Source organism: Equus przewalskii, chromosome 26, assembly GCF_037783145.1.
Source record: "Equus przewalskii isolate Varuska chromosome 26, EquPr2, whole genome shotgun sequence".
Classification (NCBI taxonomy): Eukaryota; Metazoa; Chordata; class Mammalia; order Perissodactyla; family Equidae; genus Equus; species Equus przewalskii.
The window spans coordinates 17768989-17789652 of record NC_091856.1 but is presented as its reverse complement, the minus strand read 5'-3'; the positions used below and the strand labels follow the sequence as shown (position 1 = coordinate 17789652).

Genomic DNA, 20664 nt, shown 5'->3' with positions numbered 1-20664 from the left:
TCAAGGAAGGTGGGGAAAGAGCTCTGCATTATACTTGAGGTTTGGAGGAGTCCTCTGTGTGAGGTGACACATAGTGGCCAGAAGGCCATGAGGAAGTGGGCCATGCAGATATTGAGGACAAGTATTGCAGACAAAGGGAGCAAGCAGTAAGGACAAGGGTCCAGCGATGGGATTGCTCATGGGGTGTTTCAGGAAAGTTTCTGCATAACTAATTCAGATTTAACAGAAACAGGAGAAAATGCAGGTAGTTGTGTTAGGTTGTGGGAATCCTGGCAGCTGGGCACTGGCTGCCAGTGCTGCTGACCAGGTCCTATTTCGGGGCCAGGCTCTCCTGAACAACTTGGCACTCCAGTTCTCTCTCTTTCTTTACCAAGTGGTTAGCCAGTAATTGTCCATTATTCTAATAACCAAACAGATCCATCATCAACTTTTTGAAACCAATAGAACAATGTTTCTGAAATGCTATTTAAGAATGCTATATTTAAGAAATGTTTTTAAGAACAACTCACATTTTCACCAGCCTGCTTCCAAGAGCAGACAGTTTCAACTTAAGTTCTGTCCTGGGACAAGAGAATCAAGTGACACGGTCATCTAAGCCAAGAATGGAGATTTGGAGTCTTCAGTGTTGTCCTGAAATCTCAAATAACCTCAGGGTGTCTTGGTTTGATATTTACTCCAGAAGTTTGACATTTATCTGCATTTCTTCCATTTGAGTTTAAGTTTTTCTTGATATTTAAAGGGGAGCAGTAACAGGACAACTTAAAATATCTCCATAATCCCTCAATCATATAATTTAATGCCTATTTTATTGAAGGCACTCTGAAGGGTTCAATTTCACAAATATGTTTATTTGGGGCAAAGTGTAGCACAAATAACTATAGCAAATAGCAGTCAGGGGGAAAGGCCATAGTGTAGAAAAGTGGGTCAGCAAACTTTTTCTATAAAGGACCATGTAGTAAATCTTTTAGGCTTTGACCAAGAGGGAAAATCGAAGGTATTATGTAGGTACTAATATAGTAATAGGGAAAACACATTTCCATATTTTTTGATAAAATTCAAAATATAATATTGAGTACAATTTTGGGGGCAGGGGAATCCAGGTCTATTAGAAGAATGGAATTCATTTTTCAATAACATTTTGCTCAATTGGAGTTGAAAATTAGTGTTCCCAGTATCACATCAATTGCAAACATTCTTGGCTCACGGGCTGTACAAAAATAGGCCGTGGGCTGGATTTAGCTTATGGGCCATAGTTTGCGAACCCCTGGTATAGAAAATATGGTTTTGGAGGGGATCAGAATTGGCCACCTCAAATTGTGTCTCTTTGCCTTGCCCTGATTATTTTTAACAACAAAAGACTCTGAAAGAAACTTTGACCTTCCCCCAACTGCCTAAAAGAAATTTAAGATAAGGCCTGTCCTCAGGACAGGCCATCACCACAGATAACTCTGGGTACCCACAGCCTGGGAGGATCCTTGCTAAACCCACTCTTATCAAAGTTCTGTTTATCAAACATTTGCTTTTCCATTTCCATGTGAATTGCCTTCCTCCCCTTTGAAGCCCCAAACCACTACCCCCAACACCCTCCTTTGTCTTTAGCTGAAGATAGTATTTAAGGGAACAGCCTCGGCCATTTTGGTGAGTTTCTCAGTTTTCCTGAGTGTCTCCCATGCATACATGTTATAAAGCTTTGTTTGATTTTCTCCCGTTATTCTGTCTCATGTGAATTTAGTTTGTAGCCCAGCCAGAAGGCCCCACAGGATAGAGGATATCTCTCCCTCCTCTACAGTTTCAATGTTTAAAGTATTCCTGGAGGTTCTGGCTAAAGCTATAAGAAGAGAAGAAAAAAAGGAGAGAAGTATAAGGAATAGAAGAGATATATTGACATTATTTGTAGATAGTATGATCATATACCTATAAAACTAACTGAATCCACAAAGTATTAGAACTCATGTTGTTATAGCTAATAAAAACTTTCATCAAGGTCACTAGATAGATCAACTTATGAAAATCAATAACCTTTCTTTATGTAGTTCACCCTCCATTTCTGTAGGTTTCGCATTAGTGGATTCAACCTCCCCTAAATCAAAATTTCGCAGATACGGAGGAATTAAGTTGAATCCGTGCATGTGAAGCCCACAGATATGAGGGCTGGATTGTTGATTGCACGAGGCCAGGTTACGTAAGGGAGTTGAGCATCTGTGGATTTTGGTATCTGCTGGGAGCCCTGGAATCAATCCCCCGTGGGCTGGGAGCCCTGGAATCAATCCCCCGTGGATACTGAGGGACGACTGTATCAGAAAAAACTAATTGCGACACCTAATAGTTAAAAACACAAAAAAACAAAGAAACTATGAAAGTATATAGAAATCAAAAACTGAGAATATGCAAGAAAATTACCAAGGAGAAAACTTTAAAACTCTAAGAAAGGACTTAGTAGATGATATGAATAAAATGACAGACACAGGGCTCCCTTGGTTTAGGCCCACTGAGCCCCATGTCAGACTTTTCACCTCCAAAACTATATTATAAACTTGTGCTGTTTTAAACCACCAAATTTGTAGTGATTTGTTACAGTTGAAACTGGAAACTAATACAGGACCCATTTCTCCTGTCCAGCTGGATGCCAAGAATAGAGCTTCGTAACTGTGTTTTTGATACACAAGTAGACTTTCTTTACATGTATTTTTAACTCTTGCAAGGAAGTGCGGCATCTGTGATGTACTGAGTAATCCTAATTCACACTAGCCTGCATTTGGAATATTATTCCCTGGTGCTCTTTGCAGCAGATTGCTTTCCTTTCCTTTAATTGACTTAATTTGTTTTCAGACCCTAAGAACATTTCAGTGGGCAGTGAAGGGACTGTAGGGTGATAAGGAATTAATAAAGAACAACTTTGGTTTTTTTTGGAGGAAGGTTAGCCCTGAGCTAGCATCTGCCACCAGTCCTCCTCTTTTTGCTGAGGAAGATTGGCCCTGAGCTAACATCCCTGCCTATCTTCCTCTACTTTATATGTAGGATGCCTGCCACAGCATGGCTTGATATGGGGTGCAAAGATCCACACCCGGGATCCGAACCGGTGAACCCCAGGCTGCCGAAGCAGAACGTGCTAACTTCACCGCTGCTCCACCCAGCTGACGCCATAAAAAACAACTTTGGATTTAAAGATCAAGGTGGAAAGTTCCCAGCGGGTTTCAGCTGTGAGCCTGGCCCTCTAGTCCCTGAGCAAAGTGTACCAAGAAGCAGGAGTGTCACCGACTAGTTACCCTGAAGAACTCAAGGCTGGGTTTGGATATTTTAACTGTTGTTCCAAATTCTTCTTGTTCCTTGCCTTATGTTAAGGAGATGCAATCGCCAACCCCCCTGAACCAGACCAAGCCTCACCACAAGAGCTATGCCTATGACCTTTGCCTTATTTTTAATGCTGAGATCTCTCCAGGAGGATCTTAAGCCTTATTCCCATAACCTGCAGTGTATGTGGAAGCATGCATTCCAACTGAGCCTGTGCAAGTGAATACCCCCCTCTCCCTTTTGAATATGCATTCCCCATCAGAAATAAATGTCCCCGTTTCCCTTTGTTCGGGGAGGCCATGACTTTGGAAGTGATTCTGTGTGGTCTCCTATTTGCCACAAATATACCTTACTTTGTGAGACAACCACTTCTGGTGGAGAGTCTTATTTAACTTACCTGGAGGTGAATCCATTTGGTTCGGTAGCAGAAATGGCCCCCAATATGGGGCTTGCCCCTTCGTGGTGCCTGTACCACCGGCTTGACATCGCTGCCCCATCGGGAGACCCAGCGGCTACAATGAGCTCTTTGCTCGGAGGATGTCTCAATGGAAGTGAGTGGCACCGGCCCCACAGCACAGCTGTAAGTGTTATTTCTTTAAGCTGTCTCACAAAGTCTGCCTGTTAGAGCCTGGCTTCAGGGTTCATGTGTCCATCTGGGGGTAGCCTGCCTCAGGGCCTCTGGTTGGAAGGACTGCATGACCCGGTCACTCTGGAAGGGCTGATGCTCAGCTCTGGTGAAACAGGAGTAATCCTTGTTGACTAGCCAGGGGTTCGAGTCCCCTCTGGAGATGGAATCTCCTCTAGAGTGATGAGGTGAGGGGTCAAGGCCTCCTCTGGAGTCACTGAGTCTGTCTTTGTGTTGTGCCTATAAGCAGAGGAGGGGTCCCCTTAGATGAGGTTAAAACCCCTCTGGAGTTGTTGAGTCTGTTTTTGTTTGTTTGTTTTTGTTGAAGATGCTCGACATCAATCTTGTTTTTCCACAGTCTGGACTCCTAGGTCTCTTTTTTCCTGGCCCTCCCTGTCAGTGTCCCCTGGGTGAAACCTTTATTTTCCCTTTAAGGATTTAGGTTGATCAGAGCCAAACTTGGCCTGAAGAAACTTGGCCTGAGCCTAGTTTCAGGTTGTCAAGGTGCTAAACCTCCTCTGGGCACAACCTTGTGGCATCTGCATCACCACTAACCATTACAAGTTGCTCCTGGGAGGTTGAAAACAGATGATAAGAAGATGATAGAATATGGGGAGACCAAGCTCCATCCCAGAGGACAACCCATTGGGCTGCATACTCCAAAATTAGAAGGCCTTTGGGTATTCCCCATTGACCTGAGAGCAGGTGATCTTTTTCTGTAACACAGCCTGGCCGCAATATTCACTGGAGGATGGGGAAAAAATGGCCAGAAAATTAGACACTAAATATTAACACCATACTACCATTAGATCTATTTTGCAAAGGAAGCAAGAGATGGGAAGAAATCCCTTATATCCAGAACTTCACAGCACTATGTCTTACTGAAGAGTTAAAGGTGGAATCTAAGCTCCAAAACCAAAGACCCCTCACCCTTCTCTTCCAGACAGTCCAACTAGATTAGGAACCAGTTACACACCTGGGATATATCCCCTAAGACAGCGACGTGACGGTGAGGGGAAACATTAATGTGCGCATCCCCTTTTCCACCTCTGATTTGAATAATTGGAAGGCACACACTAAAGGATTGAGAGCTGACCCAGAGGAATTGATAAATCTGCCACTCATAATCCAACCAGGGCAGATACTCAAAGCCTGCTAACTACACTCCTTAAGGCCAAGGAAAAGTCAGCTGTTACGTTAAAAGCTAGAGAACAAGCAGATAATGAATTTGACCCAGATTCAGTCATTCACAGGCCTAGTGAACAGGCTGTGCCAGGGACTCACCCTGGGTGGAATCCCAATGACCCTGATGATCATGAAAAAGAAGACAAGAAGGAGAAAAGGCAAGCCACCCTGTTAGCTGTGGCTCTCCAGTCTGCTCAAGGTAACGCAAGGAAGAGAAGGAAGACACCATGGGTAAGTGACACCGGCCCCCACTGAGGGACGGGAAGGGCATTAGTGGCAGGACTATCCAAAGCATCCCCAGAGAGGGAGGGGATTGAACAGGACAAAGCCATAGCACCTTCCCTTGACTAAAGATGAGGTGTGACAGGGTCATGGGGCTCCCCATTTGGCCCTAGGAGTCCTGGGTGACCTCGACAGTAGGCGGAGAACATGTTAAAATTCTTGCTGGATACTGGAGCCACATTCTTGGTGCTGAATGCTAAAGAGGGAAACCTTTCAAAAGAAAAGTGTGGCATAAAAGGAGTATCAGGAAAAGGAGACACCAAAAGGTTTCTGGAGCTCTTGACCTATGAAATAGGGTCAAAAATACTGAAGCATTCCTTTCTGTAGGAATCAGAATGCCCTGTTCTCCCACTAGGGAAGGTCACGCTATCAAAGTTAGGGGCCTCAATAAGCTAGGAACAAGAGAAAATACAGATCCAAGTCCCAAAGAGTTGGGGAGTTGATCATATGGCCCTGTTACAGGAGCCCAGCACCTGAGAAGGAAGTGATTCTCCGAAAGGTTTTAAGTCCTTTAACTGACCTGGATCTTCAATAATGACTGCAATGTCTGCCCTTATCATGACTTTAATTACCCAAGGCAGTTCAAAGTATACGGGGTATGGTGAAGATTTGCTAGCTGAGGCAACTGAGAGAACCTAAAAGATGTGGTCCGTTTACTGGAAGGATGGTGTTGGGCATCAAGGCTTCAGCTGTCAGAGCCTGGAAAGCTGGTAACTCTCATTACATGTTGGGAAAACATTTGGTCAGATGGTTCCTGCTGTACCTTGGAAAACAGACCATGTGCTGACAGAGGCTGTAGCTGGGGGAAGAAATAGAAAAGATTCAAGGTGTTGGAATATTGGTATCATGTGCAGGACTTCTTGCTGCTTTCAGCAAAACTGACAAGAGGGAGGGACTCAGGCTACAGCCAGCCAGGCTGCAAGCAGAGAGAGAAGGTAGCACAGCTTTGAAAAGGGAGGCGCCCTCTGCCTGAAGCCTCACTCTAAGTTGAGTGAGGGTCACTGCTTCTTTACCCAAAGTGAAGCAGTTGTAAGTAGTAGCTGTGAAGTGGAAGTCTGGTCTTCAGAGAGAATGCTGCTGTCATGAAAGGTTGTGAGCCTGCTGGCAAAGAAGGGATTAAGGGCTCACCCCACCCAAATCCATTGTTTTCGATGGCCTCAAAGTAGCCACCATCAAATTGTGAAAAGCAGAGCGGCTGGGCAGGGCATAAAGGCCAATCCGGAAAAATATCAGTTTCCAGGCTTAAATCAATATCTAGATACGATTTTGGGGGTCTGGTTATCCGCAGTTGGGATAGTCAAGAGGCAAATACTACCAAGCCTACTAAGCCTACTAAGCCTACTAAGTTTTTGAGGAATTTGCATGGCCAAAAGACATTAGAATCTGGCCTATAGGGACAGCGGGTGACTCATTAATCCTCAAAATAATCTTTCCAAACCTGCACAAGCAGGAAGTGGATGTGGCCATGGGGCATAAGTGACAAGGAAGAACCTCACAGAGCCAGGGGTCACAGAGGACAGTGGGCATAACACCATGCCTCCATCACATTCTCTTTTCCCTGACTTCTTGCACCTCAGCTTTAACCACGCAGGTGAGGACAATGTCCTAGGGTTGGTGGAGAAACAAGATAGAAAGAACAGGGCTCCTGAATGACTACATGGGACAGAGCTGCCAACCAACTTGGAACACTTAGTTCAGATTGTTCCTAGGAGAGCAAAATTAATTCTGTCTTCATTAAACCATACTGGATTATGGTTGGGTCTCTTTTTTATAGCAGCCTAGCTAGATAAACTAATGAAATGTCCAGAGCTGAGATATTTATCTTTTCCCACTAAGCTGGTTCTTCCAGCTGACTGGAGTAAATGGCAATTCCATCTTTCCGGTTGCTCAGATCAAAATCCCTGTAGGCGTCCCTATAGGGTGCATAGCATTGAACCAGGTCCTGCATTTTGTGATTTAGCTTGGTGCTTCCCAGAATTCCAGGCAGCACATGCATGGAGTGGGCCTGGGTTCTAGTCCTTAAAATGTTAATACTCTTCGGGGCTGGCCCCGTGGCCGAGTGGTTAAGTTCGCGCGCTCCGCTGCAGGCGGCCCAGTGTTTCGTTGGTTCGAATCCTGGGCGCGACAAGGCACTGCTCATCAAACCACGCTGAGGCAGCATCCCACAGGCCACAACTAGAAGGACCCACAGTGAAGAATATACAACTATGTACCAGGGGGATTTGGGGAGAAAAAGGAAAAAATAAAATCTTAAAAAAAAAAAAATGTTAATACTCTTCAACCAAAGACCACCAGCAACAGCCCTGTAGTTGAATAAGCTGGGTTATTATTGCAGCTAGGAAGAATGCTCACCATTGGGGACCATGGGTATCTCAGTAAGAGAGCATTAGGAAGAACCTGCTATAGGATTTGGGGGGATCTAAGGAAGCTCTAGATTTGGTGCTACCAGAAAGCAGGGGCAAGTCTTTGATTTATATCCTAGTAAATCTTGTCTATAGGGAGTGGAGATAAGCATGAGGATAAAGCTGTAATCAGTAAAGAAGTGGCAGTCACTCATTTTAGCAGAAAGAGGGGCATATTTGTAGATTGCACAATGATCTTATTTTTCTATGATCTTGGAGTGACTTTGTGTAATGCTGATGTTTTATGAGATTGTTTGTGTCCAGCAGAACAACTTGGCCTAGCCGTGGGCATCAGGCCAGCCTGTGATAAAATGGAAGCCTCGCTATGGGAGTCAGGCCAGTTCCAGGATAGCAGCGGCTGCTTTTTTCTTTCTCAAATGGGTGGTGATGCCTCCTTTCTGTGACCCCAGGTGAGGGAGAGGAGCTGTCTTCAAATTCATTCTCACTCAGCCCCTGCTTCTCAGAGGTGTGCATCTTCAGCTGCATCCCCACCTGGCCGTTGCTACACTTGTCTCGACCCCTGCACATGTGACCCAGATCTGGACTCAGATCCCAGAGGACAGTGCTGCTCTGGCCTGTTTACACACCTCATTCCTATTTGTTTTCTTTCTTTTCTTGCAAAAAGAACTGCTCCATTTCTGATCTATAAATGTCTTCACTCCTTGCTTTTGAGTGTTCTTAACATTTCATGCCTCATTTGCATAAAATGTCTGGAGTTGGAGGGTAGGTTTCAGTGTGAGCTCAAGCTGCCATCTTGACCTGGGATCAGCTGAGGGTCTTTTTGTGCCTCCCTCTGGGCTGCAGTTTCCTGACCTGTGACACTACCATCATCAAAGTGGCCCTCCTTGCATTGATTGCTATGGTAGTTAATGTTCTCAGCTATCTCAAGGAAATGCTAGCCCATGCCCTACTGGATGTCAGCTGTTCTGTCCCTTAAATGCTAACATTTATAAATGAAAGATTCAGATATGACTGACTGATTTTCTGCATAGCTTTTTGTCATAGTTCAGCAAACCAAATCAAGTGCTTAAGTCAGGAGCCATAAGCCTGAACCTAACTTATCTTCTGATCCTGAGGCAGAGTAAGATATGGGGAGCATCAGATGTCTAGAAAGCCTTCTCTCCATAACCTAATGTCCGTAATGACTGAGTCATTCTTTTTTCATGACAACCCCCACCCACATCTTGCTCTGCCCCAACACCCATGCGTAACATTTACACTCTTGGGAAAAGATGATAAGTGGAGGAAGATCTTTAATTTTCCTTTCTCCAAAGCCTGCAAGCTCTCCAAAAAAGTTGGTAACATTTAGCCAGCTTGATGCCTCTTGACTGTACCAAGTACAGATGGCTGAGGATAGGTATTGCTCACGTGTCATGGAGTCTCACTGAATATGTTCACAGTGGGTAACAGCAGTGGTTGAAGGAGGTTTCCCAAGAGCATGAAAGGACATGGGCCATCTCATAGGGTGGATGACACAGAGAAGCTGGGATGTGGAGCCATGCTCTGAAACATGTCCAGGTGGTATCAGCCTCAGTGGCATCTGTCTCTCAGTAATTCATTGAAAAAGAGAATTGTAGGATGGGGCAAATTATAGGACAAGTCTTATAGTTTGTCTCAGCAGCTCACTAAGAAATAGGCAAATCAAAGGGCAAGCAGCCCTCACAGGGACAGAGAATTACTGCAGAGGAGGGAGAATCCTGAAACTCAGGGAAGATTCTGAGAAGCTAGAGGAGGGTTATGGGTACAGGGCCAAGGAAGTCCCCTCATTCACTTGCTGTCGGCCCCACATCTCTCACACACACAAAGACAAGTCACATGACTTCAAGGCTAATCATTTATTGATCAGGTAGAGGAAGGTCTCAGCATGGTCGAGTTCTGGGCATGGCAGAGAGAGTGGGAAATTTGGGAAAAACCTTTGGTTCTTGGTGAGTTGAGGAGTCTTCCTAGACAATTAGGGAAGATCTGGAAGATGCAGAGATAATGCCTTCACGTGCGATAGTGATGGAAATCAGGTCACAGAACTTGTCACAAGATGTCATGGGGATCACGGAGGGAAGATCCAGGAGCCCAGGTGAGGAAGTATTCACTGTCACTCGGCTACATAAGCCAATGAGAAAGCAAACACAGAAACTTATTAAGCACTTATGGATTGAATTGAAGACAAAGAGAACGTCTATTAGAGAGAAAAATGGTGAAGACACAGATATCAACCTGCCTTCTAATCTCTGCTATTTGCCAGAATAGTGGGAGGGAGGACACTGAGTAAGTGACTTTTTCTAGTGCTGATTCCATCTTACCCTTCCCTCAGCTGAGTCTATGGTGCAAAGAATGGAAGCAGTGAAGGATCCTAGGCTCATTTCTGCCATCTTCAGCATTAGAAATGTTGAAGAATTTTTGATAACTTGAAAAATAATGTCCAAAGCCATGGCTACCTTTGATGAAGTGCTGACTTTGTGCAAGCTGTAGTGGCTAAGACTTCCACATATGTTGTCTGAATGAAGCCCCACAGTAAATCTGAGGCAGGAAGCCGATGAGGAAACTCAGAGTCCATTTTCCAAGTCAGAAGACAACTGGAAGGTGAGACATCTCTATTCCCAGATTAGAAGTTAAGGCCATGCAGAGATCAAAGGAAGCCATTTTTACCATAAATTGGAGGGTGAGATGGCCGTCTGGGCTTGGAAGATGGACCACAAACACAGAATGTGTTTGATTGTCATGCTCACATGCTATTACTCTTTTCCCACTTAAAACTTTGTCTTTTTTTTTTTTTTTTGGTGGGGAAGATTAGGCCTGAGCTAACATCTGTTGCCAACCTCCCGCTTTTTGCTTGAGGAAGATTGGCCCTGAGCTATCGTCTGTGCCAAACTGCCTCTATTTTTTTGTATGTGGGATGCCGCCACAGCATGGCTTAATGAACAGTGTGTAGGGCCATGCCCAGGATTCAAATCCACGAACCCCAGGCCATGGAAGCAGAGTGCATGAACTTAATCACTACACCACCAGGCAGGCCCCAAAACTTTAAATCTTAATGATTTTTAGTACATTATCAATCACTAAGCCGTTTTCACCAAGTTTATTATCCACACAGTAAATCTGTAAGTAGACATCATTGTTTCCCTTTTAATTGCTTAGATCATTTGCTCAGAAGCTCATGGTAGGAGAGGGTCCTGAACCCGGGTGCTCCAACTCCAAATTTCAAGCTCTCTCCACAAGCTGCCTTACCACATTATTTCTATTGTAATCTTTAGACATAAACCCCTAATGCTTTTGGAAGGCACTGATCCCTGGGCCACCCCCTCACCACCAGAGATCACCCACCTCTAAGCCTGGCCCACTCCATTCCTTCAGGGCTGGGAACAGCGATCTGTAGAGGCAGAGCAGAGCACATTCAAACCAACTGCAGTTTATTTCCCAGAGAGAAACCAAATGATTCTCCAGGTTAGGACAAAGGGGACCGATTGGAGGTATCACCTTCTGTTGGGTTTCTCCTTTCAGTAACATGGGAATTTAGGAAGAGAAAACCAGAGATAGCTGAACTTACCAATTTTGGTCACATCAATTATGTTTTCCTTCACAATTCCTCGTTTTTGGGCAATTTCCACAAACTCGTTCTTGAGTTCTGGACTCACATCTGGTTCTCGGGCTGTAGGAAGAGTGACAGTAACTACTGTGTCCTGTATATTTGTCACTGAGGCTCATGAGGGGCGCGGGGCTCCAGGTGGATGGGAGGATGGATGCCACTGATTGGGTGCTTGGGGAGAGTCTTGGGGATGGGATATAACCTGTCTTGAATTTGACATCTTTAGAATCTCCTTCTGGCATGATGAGAGATTTCATCCTCTTCCCATCACTGAGCCTGACGAGTTACCAAAGGTGAGTATCTCTCTTCAGAGGAGGAGAGACATCCCAGGATAAGATTGGGAGGACCACTTTGTCTCAAGGCTTCCTTCCTTCCCCTCTCTCCCCACCCCAAGATGAGTGTCAGCGTGAAAATACTCTACCGTGTAACTTCAATGTTCGGAATGGTCTGTCCTTGTTGAAATTCACGAGATAAATGATAATATAGTCAGGATTGCCAAATTCGCTTAGGCGAAATACATTATATCCATCATCTGTGGAGGAAACAGAACACTCCTCAGAGCTTCTTTGGTCCATGGGAAGCAAATAAAATCCTTTACTTATTCTCTCTCACTAACCAAATTCAAGTGGATATCCTGGAAGAAATAGAGAGTGATAGCTAATGCGTTCCATTTGCATCTCCCTGGGCTTCATCAGGCGACTCCTAAGGGACTCCTTGTTAGGTTGACTACTATGGTAGAAAACCTCCGCTGCAGTGGTAACTCACCCTGTGTCATGCTCCCTTAGACTCACCTACCTCTCTTGGCCATCTCTGCCAACTGTGTGCCTCTGTCCTCTCTATAAGCCCCTCTGACATTATATACCCAGTGCGATATCCTGAGCAGTGTACTGTGGCAATGGCCACCAGGCGTCATCAGAAATTGGGCAGGAATGATAAACTGCCCTGCCAACTTACTTCTTTTTTTTTGCCAATTTTTTTTGGTTGCTGGAGGTACATATGACCAAATTGCTTTCTTTATTTATGATATTATGTGCCAGGCATTGGCTTTTATGCACAAGATCTCCCAAATTCAGGATACTAGCTATGAGATGGCCTCCATTACATTACCTAAATAAGCACTGATCAGTAATCGAGCAAGATCTTGAAGATATTGGAGTTTAGTTGCAGCTGAAAGTAGAATTTAGGAAGACTTTTTTGTATACTTACAGTTAACACTATATACACCATCCTCTTCTGTTTCGTCAAGAACCAAAGACAACTCAGCACACTCTCCATTTACCCTGTAAAGCAGAATGAGGTGATACCATGGAGATATTGATGGGGCTAGCCCCCTCACACTCTACCTGTAACTTGAGTTTCTGTCCACTTACTGTTTAACAATTTTTTGTGCAATTTTCAAAGAGCTTTTATTTCCATCATTCACTCTATTTGATACTTTGAGAATGAGTCAACTACTCCTACCCCTGTTACTCTACCATTACGTCCCACTATTACTGTTATTACAGCTACTTGTCTTGATAACTGGCTGAGTGCTCACCATGTGCCAGCCTCTCAGATAAATAAACATTACCTCACTTGGTCCTCACAAAAAACCACGAGGGAGAATTATTATCATCCTCTTTTACCCAAGGGGAATTTGGGTGGGAAGAGATGAGTTTTCTTGGTCACACAACCAGTAAGAGAGATTCAGGAGCTAGATAGGTTGTTGATTACACATCCTCTAACACTATTGAAGATTCTGATACCTCTCTACCCCTTACCTCCTCCACTTTCATTTAAATCTATTCTTGTCACCAATTCTTATCTCTGAATCTAGAAAAACCCCAGGTTCATCAAGCCCTAGATCAGTGCCAGATGAGGGACTCTCATTTTGGATACAGGCCCAGAATGTAGGTGTACGTGTGTGTGTGTGTGTGTGTGAATGTGTGTGTGTGTGTGTGTGTGTGTGTGTGTGTATAGAGGTCCAAGACCATACTCAGGCTTCACTTTTTCCTTTCCCAAGTGAAAAAGGCCAGACTTACTTTGCATGAAGTTTAAAGTACAGAGAAGAGTTGTCCAAGACACGGATGAGGTCTGCAAAAACCCTCATGCTACCATTTTCTTCTATCTTTTCCTTGACGTCTGAAGCCAAGATAATGGTATACCACTCTCCTGAAATCTGAAATAAATAAATAAAATGATTGGGTAAGAAAAGAGGATAGGGGATACCACGTGAAGCCTTGTCTTCTTGAACTCAGTCCTGTGGGCCAGGACTCATAATGCTGATGTGAAGAGGGAATTAGAATCCAGGTCAGTTGACACCACATCTAGGGCTCTTTCCACTGCCCCTCCAGGGAGAATGGAGGTCCCCCAGTGTTGTCATTCTTTAACATGGTACAATTGCTCTTAGTTCAAGGTCTGCAGCCACTCCTTTTGTCTCATATGTCCTGCCCTCTGGCAGAGCCACCTTGCTTCAGAATCCTCCGAACCGCCCCCACAGTCAGAAGTCACTATGCCCTACTGACTCTACCTTTGAAATATCTAAGTTTCTTAGTGCAACATCATTGTTTTCTTCCTGTTGGGCACAGACAAGAATCAGCCCCAGGCACAGCAACAGCAGCTTCATCCTGGCCGGGGACAGCACTGACTCCTCTATAGTCACCGGGAGTGAGTCTTTCCCTGATGGTGGCTCCATTCCCCAGCTCCTCTCTCTTTATATCCATTCTGGGTCCAGAATTTGTCCCCGGGGCATCATCTTTCCTCCTCCCACTCCATGAAGTGGTCCGTCATTCCCTGGTGGGAGGCCAAGGATTGTTCCTGCCCTTTTGAAACTTGGCATGCTCCTATCTTTTAGATCTACTTGGTGGCTTTAAATTTCTCACAACACATACTCAACAAAAATATTGGGTGCAGTAAAGGGCTGCCTTTTGGAAGCAGATTTAACCGTGGATCTGGCTTGCAATCAGAAAGCCACTGCTGTGCCTGTGGCAAGAATGGAGTATAACTGGGAAATGGAATGTGTGGGGAATCTGTGTTCCACCACTCACATCACATACAGAATTAGGTGAGTTACTCCACTTTCACTAGCCTCAGAAACAAAGAAACTGTTTCTACCAAAGATAATATCTTTGGTAGAAATCACAAAGCATTAAAATAGAGGTGATTAAAATAGTGTTGAATAAAATAATGTCTTTAAAGTATGGTGTCTGATATTCAGTACATTTTAACTCCTTTTCTGTATTCTCTGAACTCAACCCCTGCAGCCTTTCCTTTCCCCACAATGAATGAACAACTGTTAATCACTATGTGTACCTCACTATACCATAGGCCCCTAAGAGAAATGGAGAAGTACAAGATGTCGTCCCTTCCTTCAAGCAACTTTCAGTGAAGGGGGAGCAGTGCTTCATATACTCAATAAAAACTTAATTTTACAAGCATATGACATAACTCATCTGAGTGAGACCAAGTCCAGACCACTGTAGGTCAGAAAGGGGGTGATGCTAGGGAGGTGGCTTCATGTCGAAAGTGCTTAAGAACACAGGCCTTGGAGTCATGTAGACCTGGGCTTCATTCCTATCTTCGTCATCTTGAAGCCTTAAGAGCTGATTTAGCCTCTCTGAGTCTTCACTTCCTCTTAATGGGGGAAGATCCGCCTATAGATTGCTGTAGGGATTCAATGGGATGATGTGCGTAGAACCCTCAGCATGGTGTCTGGCACACACTGGGCTGGTGGGATCAGAGTATCATTCCTGGAGAAGGTGGGAGTTGGGGAAGGTCTTAAAAGTTAGGGAGGGTATGTAGATATGGTGAGCATGTGGGAAGAGGATTCTGGGTGAGAAGAATCCTATAAGTTAGGCTCCTATGCTCCCGGCTGGAGCTATGGCTTATTTCTGCCTTGTGCCAATGGCCCCCTCCTGCACCCCCTACAACAGAAGGTAGCTAGTGTCATGGGAGAAGCTGTGCACAAGGCAGTGACCCTAGGAGCTGTGGCATTCTATCTGTGGCCTGCTCTGAAAAGTCATCCCAGGCCCTGGGTGCTCATTCCTAGTTCATACTCAACTGGTATCTAATTGAGGCCTATAGATCTTTAGCCATCATGGGCTGGCTGTAGGTTTTCTTGCTCCTGAGATGGAGGAACTGAGCTTGATAAACGGTGGCAAACACTATGTACTTTATTCTCTCCATTTGATTCTTTCCAAGAATGGATGGCAGCCTGTGAGCAACCGGGCTTTCAAAATGAACCCTAGTCTTCCTGGCTATGATGCTGAGGGGAGAGTCAGCTACCACTGCTGCACACATCACCTCTAGCCCATCCTACCACCATGGCTAACTCTGCACTCTTAGGTCATGGTGCTATATTGTAACTTTCTGCTTCTGGTGGAGATGTCTTTCTAGTTCAACCTTGTACCTACTATAGCACCTGATACAGAGGATCACGTTTGGAATGATCGTGCACTAAATCCTCTCTTAAAAACACTAGACATTCTTGTTAATAAAAGGGACCTTATAGAAAATCCTGTTGAAAATAGAAATATTACTTTTGAGTAGCGACCTCCTAGTATATGTTATTGGGTCACAGGAGTAGAAAGAGAGCATAGAACTGAAGGCTATGATCAGAGTCCTATGTTGTGGATGATCTTATCTACTAAGATCTGAGTTGACCATTCCCCTCTCTGATTGTTCACCTCCATTTCAAATCTTCCACATTTTTGGTGGTTAGTGTGAACATCGCCAGGACAGCCTGTAAACACTGAGACAGTAAGGTCAAGGCTGCAAAAATACCCAAGACGTGTGACGCGGTCCAGCCAGGGACTTGATGAAAGAAAACCCAGGCAAAAATAAAAGCTGAATGAATATTAAATCAATCAGTAGTGACGCTTAGCTTTACAATAGAGTAAATAATACTCTAGTACTGCATTAAATATTCGTGGTAGGAGCTGTGGGATAATGATCTGAAAACAATCTCACAACTTGTAGGTGATTGATAAATATCACAGGTGAATGAATTATCTACTTTTATATTGGGGAGGATAGGAAGAGGTAGAGATGGGAAAAGATGACACAAAAACAAAATAAAATAAAATAAAAAGTATCCACTGATCTTATCATCTCCTAAATGATAGTGTAAGTACTTGGAAAAAGGATTCAATGGATGAAAGGTCACTTGGCCACCCATTGATGGGTAAAACTTCTATTGTATAATGCAAGATATCCAAATACAGCATTTGACTGTAGAGTAATTTTGTCTGTGGTGTATTATGTTGCTTTAGGAGATGATGCTACTGAAGGATTTTTGAAAAATGATTCAACCTAATTCAGCTACTATTATTAAATGCCTACTCTACACCAGGCCTGTACCAGGCACTCTGAGGGCTGAATAAATAAGAAAGGTAGGGGCTGTGTCCTCAAGAAACTTGTGGCCAGTGCGAAGATGATTTGAAAACAATCTAATTATAAGATAGAAAGTTAAAAAAAAATTATATAGGAAAACAGAGAAGCCAATAATAATGAAGAAGAGGAATGAAAGGAGAAAAAATAAAACGTGACTTGATTCAATTATAGACTGACCACCCAATTCCAGGGGCGGAGCCAGAACTTTTTCCCTCCACGTGAGCAGAGCTTTCCCTACAAAACACAAGTCATAATAAACTCTGGTCCAGTGGAGAGGGAAAGGGAGGGTCCTCTGGGAAGTAAAAGTTTTGAGGAGAAAGGGTGAGAGTTGGGTTGTTCTGCCAGCCTATGGGCCCCAAGAGAATAGACCCCCTCCTTTCTGCAAGGGGACAGACAGCACTTCTGGTGCGCCTGTCAGAACAACAGTTGCATTTGGACCAAGTGCACACCCCATCCTCTGGTGCCGCCTTGAAGAACCAGCCTTCGGATCTTCTCTTTTATGGAACCAACTGAGTATGGTCTTGATTCTTGTTAAGAGCAGCCGGTCATTCCAGGACCAAGCTTTCCAGGCCCCAAATATCTACCAATCTTTCTAGAACCAAGAGCTAATAGTCAATCATCTTCCCCCATTTCAAATGTGCCATTGACACCTGAATCCAAACTACTACATTACAGTCAAATTGCATCAGCTACTTTTACATATAAGGCCCTTAAGTCTTCAACAAACTTAGAAACAGTCTGGCAATCAAAGAAAGAAGGTCTTGTTCAAAGTGATGTTTGTTCAAGCAAGAGACTGTGCCAGAATCCACTTACCAAGGCAAATAGTTATAATGGAGATGCATTTTGCAATAGTACATATGTCATCAGTCCAGGGGACAGATAAAAATAATTTTTGATCTCAGAATTAGAGTCAGAACTCAGTGGGTATTAGACAAGTGCTTTACAAATATTATTTCATTTAATCCATTATCCTGTTTTACAGAGGTATGAACTAAGACTCAGAGAAGTTTAAGCTTACCAAGATCACCCAGCCAGTAAGTGGGAGAACCCATATTTGGACCCAAGACTCTTTGATCCCAGAGCCCCTACTCTTATCAACTCCACTATGTAGGTTGAGGCTTGATGTTTCTGACACGAAGGACAGATGGAACAGGGACAAGTAGTGCTTTAGACCCTCAGAGTTGTCTGCCTGGTAGTTGCTACTGACGAAGCTGCATGTAGATTTCTCCAAAATGTGGTCCTATGGGTGTAGCTGCAAGAATCTGATCAAGCGAAGGACAAGTAACAACTGTCTCAGTCAACAAATATTTGATGGATGAGTGGATGGATGGATGACCTGGGGAGTATAGCTCTTCTAATAAGGAAGTAGGAGATGTTTCCATACCAAAATCAAAACTATGCCCTTCCCTTCATAACTTCAAATTAAGTACCTGGTCAACAACCACATTAAGACTTCCTCATCCAACACCAAATATAGGGCATTTTATAAGTGACCCAAGAGGAGGGTGACAGTCTGCCAGGTAGTTGAGAAAGGCCTGGCCTAAATCATAACAGGGTATGGGAAGGGACTTATGGAGTTCACATATGACCAGATACAGTCTCTTTAAACCAGGCAACTTGATTGAAACTAACTGGCTGACTGGAAAAGGACTTAGTGACCTTGTCTTCAGTCACACTTAATTGGAAAATTCACTCATTGAGAAAGCCAGTGGGAACATTCAAACTGTGTTATAGAATATCAAGGCATAGTCAGTGCCAAGAAGAAGAACAAGAAACACAAGCTTTTTTGGTTCATGTGCCAGAGTGGAAGGACCCCTTGGTCCCCAGCCTCCAGGGTGAGTGTGCATATTGCTGGTACTGGCTCAAATCCGGTTCTAAAATATCGACTCCCTTCACCAATGAAAGGTTGCTTGGAGCTAACAATATCCTATCTGTGTCATCTGGGTCCTCCGGAAAGCAGATGCCAAGACAGAATTATGCGTGTAAAAGGTTTATTGGGGAGTAGTACTTGAGAAAGGAAAAAGGGAGGAAGCAGGATTAGGGGAGGGCAGTCACCAGACCATGACATAGATCTGACAAAGGCTCCTTCAGCCCAGCGGGGAGCTCTGGAGCATGTCAGAGGAGGCCCGTGGTAGGGAGAAATGGATAGGCCCTTGTACCGCAGTCTTGCTCAGTCGTTGACCTGTGTGATGTTCCTTGTTACATGACTGTCGTGTTCAGCTTAACTGCACGCGGTCTAGTCCATTCACTCGTGTTTTGGAGAGTGTTCTTTATTCAATGGAGTTTTAATTTAGCGTATAGCAAAATGAAGGAGAGAGGGGACAGGTCAGATACTGATGAAAATTCAAGGAAAATGAGGACTGAAAAAATTTCCACTTGATTTAGTCTCCTGAAGGTAAGAGGTGGCCTTAGAAGGACCTGTTCCTGTGGGGCTAGAGGGGAACAGCCTCTCCACGATCTCTGTGCCTGTCCATGTTTGCACCTGTTCCAGCTCATCCCACAGATGAAAGGAGAGGAATCCATACCTCCATTTTCTATCAGCAGCTTGGGTCGCAGATGAAGCTGGTGGAAGCTGGCAAAGAGGCAGACTGATGGTGCAGTGCTTGGCTGAGGGGACCAGAGGAAAGAAGTGCAGTAAGGCGCGTTGTCGCCTCCTTGTGGCCAGCTGGAGGGTCAAGCTGCATTGCACAGCCACACTGCTGCTGCTGGAGCAGCCTCTTCCTGCTTCCCTTCTTCCTCTGTGCATGGTGAAAAGTTTTCTGCAGTCAGGAGTATTAAATGTTTGCTAATCTTTGTCTTATATATATGCATATAGTTTGCAACTATTAGCCGAAGAGTCTCAGCAGAGCACAGAACTGGTACATATTATGGACTGCCTTAAAAATTGGACAGTCTGTTATTTTGCCAATATGAGAAATGTAGAATGGATTTTTGCTCTAGTCTTCATCTTGTTGATTTCCATTCTCAAGTGCAACCTATTCTCTATGCAGCTTCCAGAGCTAACTTATAAAAATGGAAATGAGATCACTTCACTCCACTGCTCACTCTCCAGTGATGGGCCAGCCCTGATGGCCTAACAGTTAAAGTTCGGTGCACTCCAGTTTGATGGCCTGGGTTCCGTTCTGGATGCAGAACCACACCACTTGTCTGTTAGTAGCCATGCTGTGGAGGCAGCTCACATAGAAGAGCCAGAAGAATTTACAACTGGACACAAATGGGTACTGGGGCTTTGTGGCGGGAGGAGGAAGATTGGCAATGAATGTTAGCTTAGGGTGAATCTTCCTGTGCAAAAATTTTGAAAAATCTAATCTCTGCCCCTCAGTCTGGATTTCACCATTCATTCCAAAGAACTGCTGCTTTGAAGAAAAAAAAATCTCCATTGTCTTCCTATCACGCCTAGAAAACCATGTGAACTGTTTCTGGTGTCGATGTCTCCAAGCCCCACCTCACGTCCTAGCCTGCTCCGTCTTTCACTGGCCTTTTTGATGTTCCCTGAACATGTCCAGCTTGTTTCCATCTCACCACCTTTGCAGTTGCTGTTTCCTCTATCTCAAACACGGTTCTCCTACATCTGTGCAAGCCTTGTTCTCCACAAAGCCACTGTCGAGCCCTGCTTTGTTTTACTCCATAGCACATAGTCCTGCAATTTTATGATGTGTTTGTTTTATTTGTTTGCTTATTGTCTGTCTCTCTGAATTGAATATAAACTCCCCAAGGACTGGAGAGCTTGTTTCTGCTTGTTCTCCGGCACAAAGCAGGAGTTAACTGGACACGTGAAAAATAAAGAATAGAGGAGTGTAAGACCTTGGCTATGTGGATGTCAAAAATCCTGCTTTGGATGTTTCATGTCAGAGTGTTTTGTTTTGAATTTCCAAGAACAAGCCAAAAGCAGTGAGGGAATGAAACAAGAGCCACTCCCATTGTGATTC

The 20664-nt window shown here is 44.3% G+C and overlaps 2 protein-coding genes across 2 annotated transcripts in view; one reads left to right on the top strand and one right to left on the bottom strand.

Annotated features, from left to right (window-relative positions):
- LOC103565843 (major allergen Equ c 1) overlaps positions 1-20664 on the top strand; it is a 195798-nt gene that overhangs the window by 29661 nt on the left and 145473 nt on the right. The window lies entirely within an intron of this gene.
- LOC103567483 (major allergen Equ c 1-like) lies at positions 9608-14165 on the bottom strand. The gene is made up of 7 exons (XM_008544166.2): positions 13875-14165; positions 13387-13523; positions 12572-12645; positions 11787-11897; positions 11327-11428; positions 11104-11149; positions 9608-9882 (listed from the first exon to the last, which is right to left on the bottom strand). The coding sequence occupies exons 1-6, from the start codon at positions 14037-14039 to the stop codon at positions 11130-11132; spliced, it is 609 nt and encodes a 202-aa protein (XP_008542388.1). The 5' UTR covers positions 14040-14165; the 3' UTR covers positions 9608-9882; positions 11104-11129.